Here is a 10,299-nt window from a genome sequence, read left to right on the forward strand (position 1 = left end):
CAAGTTTTTTAAACTGTTGAGAGTACTAAGTTTTATCGTGTAACTATTATTTTGAGCAGGTGTGTATATATATAAAAATTAATCCATTTTTCCCTTGGTCACGGCGTCACGCGTGAATGGCTGGACCGATTTAACTAATTCTTTTTTGTTGTATTTGTTACTATTAGGAGAAGGTTCTGATGTAAGAAAGAATTGTGAAAGTTGTGAAAAATAAATCGCAAAATGTGTTGCTAAGCGCATAACTCAACAACGCCTGAACCAATTTGGCCAATTCTTTTTTTTTTTTAAATGTTCTTTGAAGTTCAGAGATGAAGGGCTGTCCCATATAAACGAATAAATGATTGTTTGTTAGAAATGCTAAGACTCGAGAACGGCTGAACCAATCTTGATGAAATTATCAAAGGTTGTTCGTTATGGATCGGGGAAGGTTTAGAAATAAAAAAAAACCGTATCCTTTTTTTCTTTTCAAAAGAAAAATTATTCAATGAAAACGTTATGTATGTTTCACACAAAGTGATCAATTAAATATTGAAATTTGTTACGCTACCCTGGAATCAAAAGATGGACGATGTGATAGCTAACTCGCATGCCACTGAAGTTCGCACACTTTTCGCGATGATCATTTCGACATATCAGCCTTTAAATTCGCGTCAATTATGGGATACGAAGAAAACTGACATTGCGGAAGACAATTTACATCGTATTCGATAAGTATTAGAAATGGGTAAATTGCGGTCGATACTTTCTGTGGTTTGATATCAATTCTACCTGCCTTTGTCAATTTACTTTAACGAAAGATGAACTCATCACGAATGTTTATCCGAACATGGGCCAAATTATCGTAACTACGAATTGTGCTTGAGTGCAATTTTAGCTGCCAAAAACACCGATGGTTTTGACTTAAACGGGAAGATTCAAAGTCAAATTCCCGGAGACTTGCTCCCATACAAATTGATCGATCGTCGTGACAATGAAGATTCCCTGAATTATCCAGTGGAATTTCTAAATTCACCGAATTTTTAATGACACCGCATCATTTGTTTCGCAATCTTCATTTGGCGAAACTGTGTAATGGAACCCTAAACTTAGGTGGCAGAATGCTAGATTCTACGAATTCCTTTTAGTTGTAACGATTTGCCATTTCAGTTCAAACATATTCCGTTTCCAGTGAAAATTGCAATTGAGATGACAATTAACAACACAAAAGGATAGTCGCTAGAAGTGTATGCGATAAATCCGGAAATGCCATGTTTTTCACACGCCAGCTACGTGGCGTGTTCACAAGTTGGAAAACCTTCTTCTGTGTACATTTACGCAGCGGAATAAAAACCCAAAAATGTTGCGCTACATTAAAAAAGAAGAAAAATCGCAAATACATGATTTTCAACACAATATAAATTCAACTTTCTTTTCATTTCAAAATACATAATTTTACGCAGGACAATAGCTGCGGGGTCAGCTAGTATACATACTATATATACGCTTTAACATAATAGCGTAATTATGTGCCAAGAAATATTATGTATGGACATGTTTAAAGAACAATTTTTACGCATATTTACCGCAGACGATACGACGTAGTTATAGAACAAAGCTAGCTACTACCATATATTTTGCTCCGATTGATAACAAACGGATAGCAATAGGTAGGTTGCCTTTTATATTTCGGGATTTAGCAATCATACATAGTATTGCAATCTGGCAACTCACAAGTGGATCGTAAAGTTTGATATTTTTGATGTTATACACCCTCAGAGCGTTTTGACATTCGACCGCTATTTGTGTTGAAATATTAATATCAGCCCAAAAATGGAATTAAGTCACTTTCATTTTCATGCACAAGAACCAGGGTTCATCAATGGTAGGGTGAATTCAATAGAGGTCGCAGTCCACTTCAAGACGAATTTTGTGAAGTTCGTCCCAAATCAGTTGCTGTTCCGGAAACTATTGATGTAAGCTATCGTGGGATGGAGGCAACTATAGGCATTGGTGGGACTAGCCTAGATTCAATGTTGCACCGACATTTGACTATAAAAATATTTGTTCACGTTGGAGCCCACACAATTTGGCGATCGTTCAAAAAAACGCTCGTGTCGATTGCTCGAGATAAGTGTTAAAAAAACATGTGAATCGTATGAGCCCGAAAGTAAAAGGCAGTCGACTGTATGGGTGTTTCAAGATGAGCCGAACACAACTAAAGTTTTTCACGCACGAAGCACTTCCAAGCAAATGGTTGCTTGTTTTCTAGAATAACTGGACATATCACTACAATACTACGTAGTAAAAGATAATACTTCAAAATGTATGTTTTGAAAGTACTTCAATCTGAGTGGCAAAAGTGCTTCGAAAACTGATGCCAACGAATGCAAGAGTATATAGATTTTTATAAAGAATATTCTGAAAAACATTAAAACGGTTTTCTATGATTAATATTTGTGTTGTTTCCTAATCCCGAAATTTAAAAGGCAATACACGCAATAACATAGGTATTATTTAACTGCTGCAAGCATTCAAAAGTTTGCGGCGAACTCATATTTCTATTGGTCCTAATGTAAGAGGATTTTTATTGCTCCCTTAAGAGGAAAGGAATAAGAAAGTTTTTACATTTCGAAGGTTACTATGGTTCTCATTGCTAGTTTTCACGGCTTAAAAAAAAATCTCTTGTTTAATTCTATAATGTCTCTAGAATATTTTCCTAATTATTGATTTAATAGTTTTCTCCTCTGTGCTCGAGATCAACTGTATAGTCACTTACAACTTTAAGCGCGTTTTTCTCGAAACTGTGTTTTCAAAGTCGCTTCTTGGCGATCTACTCAATCTGAATGAAATTTTACATAGATCTTGGAGACATATGTATATTAGAAGGCCTTGAATGAAGGATTTTTTTGTTGTTCAATTACAAGTATTTAAAATAAGTCGAAAAAAATTTTACCAGAATTTAGATTTTTTTTTAAACCACTGCCAATGTTACAATTTTCCCCTTTTTTTGTGTTTCTTTCGTCCAATACCTAGTTTATGGTCTTTGTTAAAACACCTAATTTTTTTTCTTTTTTACTTTTGATGGTCCTGTAAGAAGTTCTGCTGTCAACGTGGTTGAACCTTTTTCCGAAGAACTCCCGGGCGTGTTTTGAATATTTTCCTTTGAAATGTTCACACAATGTATCTTTGGAAAAGTAAAATGTTCGAAAAAATCATTGAAACTAGGCCGTTTTTTGCTCGAGGAAAACTATGTAACCTCTTAACACTATATTTCCTGAGTAGTGCAATTTCTTCACTGTTATTTAGAATCGTTCTAATAGGAGAGTATTTATCAAAAGCGTACACAATTCTCTTGATGCATACCTTGCAACAGATTTCAATGTCTCAATCTGAGCACTACTATGTCTATTTTTTTTCGCTGCCATATTTGGCACTATTTATTAGTTCCTGGCGTTTATAAAGATACGCGTTATTTGTTGCTGGTAAGGACACTGTTGCATCTTGAATAGGCGATCGTTCCAATTGCGATTGTAGCTGCTTCTGTTGATGTTGTTTATTAGTGGACATATTCCCAAAATCAGCAGTTTTCGACCGCTGTATCGCGCCGCCAATATTGGAAATGCTCGCTGGTGATTTATGTACATGGTTTTCTGTGTTCCTCCTAAGTAATGAATCATACATATACGGGTTCGAAAGAGATTCCGGTTCGACAGAGGCGCATTGATTCGGAACTGATAGTAATGCTTGTGTTGTAGACTGCGGTCGTAAATAGCTTGGTCGATTATTATGAATTTGATGCTGTTTTCGTTCTTGCACTATCTGAACTGGTCGATAATCATTTGCGGATCTTTCAATTTTGGTTGAAATGGACAATGATCCGGCAATTGGAATATCTTGAAAATTTACAAAAAGAGAAAACAGAATAGTCGAATATTAATAAGGGATCACCTATCTACACATGTAATGTAAGTAAGGTTCTATCAGCTATAGAATAAAAAAAAAAAAATTAAATAAATGAAATTCTTTTTAATGAGATTGAGTCATAAGTAAAAAAAATGTTTTATCCGTTTTTCTTATAGCCTCAAAAATATTTGCTTATCAAAATCAAGGTTATTGAAAACAGTGTATCTTACTAAAAGACATTACTCACGATAATACTTATATTCCGAACGTTCGTAAAAATCTAACATTATAAAAGCCTTGTATGATACCTAATAATTCTACGAATTCCATAAAGTTTTTCCTTAAACATTTAAATTCGTACTATTCGCAATTTCTGTTTCGACCTTCTACTGACTTAGAAGGAGAAGGATATCTTTGACATTAAAGAACGGCTTGGAGACATACTTTCAAATAAATAGTACAAATATGATAAATAATTTAACATCTTATAAATTTACATGCACCTACTTACATTGATGAACGTGTTTCATTTCTTGGTTTTTTGTTGCTTTTTCAAAATAGGAAATATCTGAATAATTCTCCATTGAATGTGAGGACAAAGAACTCGATACCCCCGTAGTAATGTCATCCAAATCATAGGCTATTTTTTCGTTCGGTATTGATTTTGTTTTTTTTTGCGGTGTGGTGGCTGTTAATTTTAAATGACCTGCCTGGATACCGGGTACTTGAATTTGTAAGGTTGCTGATAAAATAGCTGCATTATCTAATATATTTGGTGAAGATTGTCGTCGCTCCACCATGTCAGAGTTTGTAATAATACCCTTACGACCCTTATGCCGTAACTTTTGTGTCATAGAGTGACGACTTGAATGCATATTCGAGCTCCTTTAAAAAATATTAAAGTTAAAAACACAAATAATAAATTTAAATGAAGAATAAAATCAAAAAAATTAGATTACCATTTTCCATCATTTATTGCTGCTTCTGTTAAACGACATGCATCATTATCATGCATGACAGACTCACGTGTGTACAGACGTTTCGCAATTGTATTCAAGGATGGCAACGTACTTGGACTAACACCTACCACACTGCCGACAATAGAGGAAGATATATTGGAAGCAGAAGTTGTGGTCATTGGTGATAAGCTTTGCTCACTACTGTTTAACGAAGACCACGAATTGCCTATATTACCACTATAAGCAAAAGTACAAAACAAATATTAAGTTAGTTGTGGAACTCAACAATAAGGTACGATATTTCTTCTTACTAAACAATGCACATCACTTCATTGAAACATTTTTGAAGTCTTTGTATACAATACATTGTAAATTAAATATAATATTATAATATGAACTTAAGGCACGTCCATAAGACTATGAAACCTACATGCAAGTAAATATGCTACTTACTAGGAAACGAATTTTAAAATACGATTCGTTCGATTTCACACAAAAAAAAAGAAAGAAGAAGAAAAAGGGAAAAAACGTTTATAAAATTTCAGATCGATATCTGAAACACTGAAGGACGAGTCCGCGCCTGTATAGATATACAGAATAAATCTTGTTCATGGTATGATTACAACATTTTAAGGATTAAGAAAGTTCAAATGGTAAGATCCGTTAAAGCAAATACAAGGGAATTGCTCAACTTAATTTTTTTACTTTGAACAGCGACAATACTCTCTGAAAGCAAAGCCCATTTACAATTTCTTAACCTTAAATATCAGTTCAAAATGGTAATTCAAAGAGCATCGCCTCTTAATTGTTTCACCTGAGTGTGATGAGTGAAAAACAACAAGCTTTGTGTTTTTGCTTTCGGTTAACGTTCTGCGGTGGAATCTGATTTTAATAGCGATTTGTCATCGAATTACTTTGCCACTCTACAGTGTGTTAATATACAAGTACAGCCCATAAACTAATTTTATTACATAGTAAGCAAAATACATATTTTTTTAAAATTTCCAAATAATCTTTACGTAAAAAACTCACACTCATTTCACAGACGGTTTAGTGACAATGTAAACATAGGTACACAAAAAACACCTGAACAAAAATTTATTATAAACAAGTATATAACGTTTTACTTACATACATATTTTACGTTTCATAGGTATTGTATTTTACAAAACAGTACATAACTAAACAAAATAAAAATATATATTGCAAACACGCTTAGTATTCCGTATAAAAGCTCTCATTCCTAATAGTCTCGACTTTTTGTTAAAGTATGAATTTAAACCACAGTTGAAGGCAATTTCGATTAAGGGGTTAGGGGTAGTCAGAATTTTCAAAAAATAAATTTTTTGCATTTTCGTTAAGTGTAATATCTTAAAAATATTATCTGAAAATTTCGCGTTGATCCGATAATTATTTTTTGAGTTATTCGACAAATAACAAAGAGAGCTCGAGCACTTCAAAGCACTAGTGTGGATCTATAAACGCGTTTTTCTCAAAACTATGTTTTTTGAACTGGTGACAACTGTAACTCGAAAACCGCTCAGTAGGTTTTAATGAAATTTATACAGCTTTTAGAATACATAATAAACTCGGGCCTGATCGAAGGATATTTATTTTTTCAAATTTGGAAATTTGGTCTTTTTAAGACCAATTAACTGTTGATTTTTTCCCAAAAATTTAGAAAATGATTTCCTGAGGCCGCTTTTTGTTAATTTTTGAAAAAAAAAAATCCTTCGATCAGGCCGAGGATTATCTGTTTATAAAAAAAAAAAATTTTCTGTCCGATTGATTTGAGATGAATCTCCAAGGATTTATGGTCGTCACCGCAAGAACCATTTTCTGGAACTGGGTCAAACAACTAAAACTTTGGAAATAAATTTTTTTTTTTGAAATTTTCGTGACTTCAAGTCAGCACATTCTGTACTAATGCCATATTACTACTTTTGTAAAATATAACGATTTTATAGCAAAAACAAAAAAATACTGAAAATCCTCATTTGTTCCTGTCTCTGACTATCCCGAACCCTTAATTTATTCATTCCACTTAGCTTTGATCATATTTTTTACTCTCGCAACATGTAGCTACAAAGTATAACAGATTTGCTCACCTAACAGTTGTTTGTATCACCTAAAAATAATAGAGATAAATAAAGGGTTACATATATACATATATAAATGATCAGGATGACGAGACAGGTTTAAATCCGAATGACTGTCTATCCATAAGTTCGTCTGTCAAGCTGTAATATTTAGACCACCAGGAGATGGTTAGTGGTGCATGTGGACAGAATTGGATCATTGCCACGCCCACAAAATACCATTAACCGAAATCCTATAATGGGCTATAAATAAACTCTACAATAAGGTACAATATGTTATATAGTACAACGAATCGAATTCGAGAACGGCATTGGCGCTTTTAAAATATTTAAAAAGTAGACCTGGTCCCGTCTTCCAATAGGTTTAATGTGTATATCATCTAAACTATTAAAGCCAAATCAACAAAAGTAAATGTATTTATTATGCCCTCTGACAGTTTGAAAACTGATAAAATCGGGTATAACCCCGCGAACTCATCAAATCTCAATTTTGTTAAAAAGTACTAAAATTCCAATAAATCAATAAATGAATCAGCATTAAATTTTATAGCGTAAAAGGGGACTTTATATGGCCAAATCGGACTTTAACTATGTCATAACCAAGCATTAGTATTATTACATATCTCATGATCTAATCCCCCAATTTCACTCAAATTCGGCACATAACATTATACTGATATTCCCATATTATGAAAGGTTCGAAAACGGACTACAACTATTTGATTCTTGCACTTTCTAATATACGAGGTGTGTTCAAAAAGTATCGCGAATTTTGTGTTTTTTCAAAAATTATTTATTTATTCATGAATATCTAGCTGTACGAGATATACGACGACATTGACATAGTTCAGCGAATTAAAAGACAGCGGCTACGCTGGCTAGGTCATGTTGTCCGGATGGACGAAAACGCTCCAGCTCTGAAAGTATTCGACGCAGTACCCGCCGGGGGAAGCAGAGGAAGAGGAAGACCTCCACTCCGTTGGAAGGACCAAGTGGAGAAGGACCTGGCTTCACTTCGAATATCTAATTGGCGCCACGTAGCGAAAAGAAGAAACGACTGGCGCGCTGTTGTTAACTCGGCTATAATCGCGTAAGCGGTGTCTACGCCAATCAAGAAGAAGAAGTTGTAGCTTTAGAGAAGTCTTTACAATACTGATCTTCTAGAGTTTGAAATTTCCTTAATTGTGAATTAAGGTATTTATTTGTATTGTACTCAACTTGAGTTGATATGGTAGTAACTAGTTCACTTTGTGTTTCACTATGTAGCGTTTGAACTTTTTGTGCCTTTGGGCAACATGATGTAGCTTGAAAAATTTTAGAATTGTGGATTTCGGGATATGCTTTTGCTAAACGCGTGGTTCTTTTTGTATATGCGCTTCTTTGGGGTGAGATAGGATATCTGCTATAATGAAGCATTGAATTGTGTCCTTTATGACAATATAAGCGGTTAAATATGCTTTTGCAATTTTTAAGATTATGTGTATGGGACAAGCAGTTTGTACAGAGTATTTTTGATCTGACAAAGTTGTTCCTTTCGTTAATATTTAATCTTCTAAACTTTTCGCAAGTTTTAAGCTTATGCCCTCTTGTGCAAAGTTCGCATTACGTATGTTTTCTTTGTTCGGATGTGAACGCTTGTATTTTGTTAAAAATTCTATCTGATTTGCTTTTGCTTCTAGCTTGGGGTCTATTGAAGCTTTTATGTTGGGGGTGTTTAATGTTATTAGTTTAGATAATTTCATATTGGGTGGTGAGAAAATCTTTCATTTGTTGCCACGTTGGGCACTTTTTTCTTGATGAGAGCGATTGCTCCCATAGAAGTAACGACTTGTGCGGCGGTGCAAATGTTTACCAGAATTGGGTCCCAGCTGTCTGTGGGAATATTTTGTGTCGACAGAATCGACAAACAATTAAAAATAGTGGATTGTAGTCTTACAAATTCTTCACTTGTTCCCTTCTTGATTTTAGGCATGTTTAATAATGTCGTTACTTGCTTATCGACCAGTATTCTTTCGTTATCATATCTTGCTTTTAGAGCTTCCCAAGCCAAATTAAAATTATCGTCATTAAGAGCGAATTGTTTTACTATTATGCCTCCTTGACCTTTTGTTTTGTATCGGAGGTGATACAATTTTTGCGCTTGTGATAATAGAGGATGGTTTATGTACACGGCCGTGAACATGTCCAGGAAGGACGGCCATTCTTCATAACCTCCGTAAAAGGTTTTTGTGTCACAAGCGGGCAACTCGAGTTGGATGCCTGAACTTGCCTCTTGATATTGTTGCATTTGTGACAGCTCTACTCTCGGGTATGGAGTAGGTGCAATTGCTTTAATTAGCTTTAATTGATCGGAGATCAAAGCTTTCGTTTCTTCATATTGGTCCAAGCAATTTTCGTAAATATCGTAAGCCGATGATTTAGAATTTAGAAGTAGTCATGAGCCGCTTGGAGCCGTATCCAAAAATTATTGAGATTTTTAGTTTTGATTTCTAGTAACGATTAAGAGTTTTCTTGAATCGGTGAAGAGGCAAATCTGGAGCAGTATCTTGTTAAACTGTCACTTTCTGAAATAAAATTTGCAACCTGGTTTGAGCGTGTAGCTCCTGCAGGTGTACTACTTTGATTGTTATCAACTTTCATCATTTTTGATTTTTTTTTCTTACTATCGTATTTTATTTAAATGAAATGATGTTGAAAAATATTTTGGAGGATGGAGTCAATTGTTCACGTAAGTGAATAAAGTTTTCTGATCGCCATTCACTTGGGAGTGGCCAGAAACGATTCTTTTACATATGACTCAAGTAGCTCACGACTTCCGGTCCTTGACCAAGTATCCTCTGCGTAGCCTAAGAACATCCGTTTGAAGGCGAGCTAAAGTGAGAAGGCGAAACATTCCCTGCATAGGGTTGTGCGCTGGGTCTGGAACCCGCCACGTAAAAAAACCACCCCAATAACAACGCAACAACAACCTCGGATGAGAGACACCAGTTTTGATGACGACCATGGCAAACGAAATAATGACTACGAATTGAGGGCATGCACCTAGAATGTCCAGTCACTTAATTGGGAAGGTGCCGCTACCCAGCTGGTTTATGCCCTTGTAAAAATAAAGGCTGATATCCCCGCCGTCCAAGAAATGCGATGGACGGGACAAGGACAGAGACGAGTAGGTCCTTGTGGCATTTACTACAGTGGCCATATAAAGGAGCCCAAGTTTGGTGTGGGATTCGTGGTGGGAGAGAGACTCCGTCACCGGGTATTATCATTCACCCCGGTGAATGAACGTCTAGCCACAATCCGCATCAAAGCGAGGTTCTTCAACATATCGCTGATTTGCGCCCACGCCACGACGGAAGAGA

General features: G+C 35.2%; 1 protein-coding gene across 11 annotated transcripts in view; it reads right to left on the bottom strand.

Moving 5' to 3' along the window:
• Positions 1-2,288: 2,288 nt before the first annotated feature.
• Positions 2,289-10,299, bottom strand: part of LOC108969128 — a 46,451-nt gene continuing 38,440 nt past the window's right edge. For all 11 annotated transcript variants that reach the window (XM_018933673.1, XM_018933675.1, XM_018933669.1 and 8 more), the window contains 3 exons: positions 4,842-5,078; positions 4,394-4,767; positions 2,289-3,872 (listed from right to left, as the gene is read on the bottom strand). In XM_018933673.1, the coding sequence (XP_018789218.1) occupies positions 3,385-3,872; positions 4,394-4,767; positions 4,842-5,078 (1,099 nt within the window). In that variant the 3' untranslated portion in view covers positions 2,289-3,384. The remainder of the gene's footprint in view (positions 3,873-4,393; positions 4,768-4,841; positions 5,079-10,299) is intronic.

This window comes from Bactrocera latifrons, unplaced genomic scaffold, assembly GCF_001853355.1.
Source record: "Bactrocera latifrons isolate USDA-ARS-PBARC rearing strain unplaced genomic scaffold, ASM185335v1 scaffold_240, whole genome shotgun sequence".
Lineage (NCBI taxonomy): Eukaryota > Metazoa > Arthropoda > Insecta > Diptera > Tephritidae > Bactrocera > Bactrocera latifrons.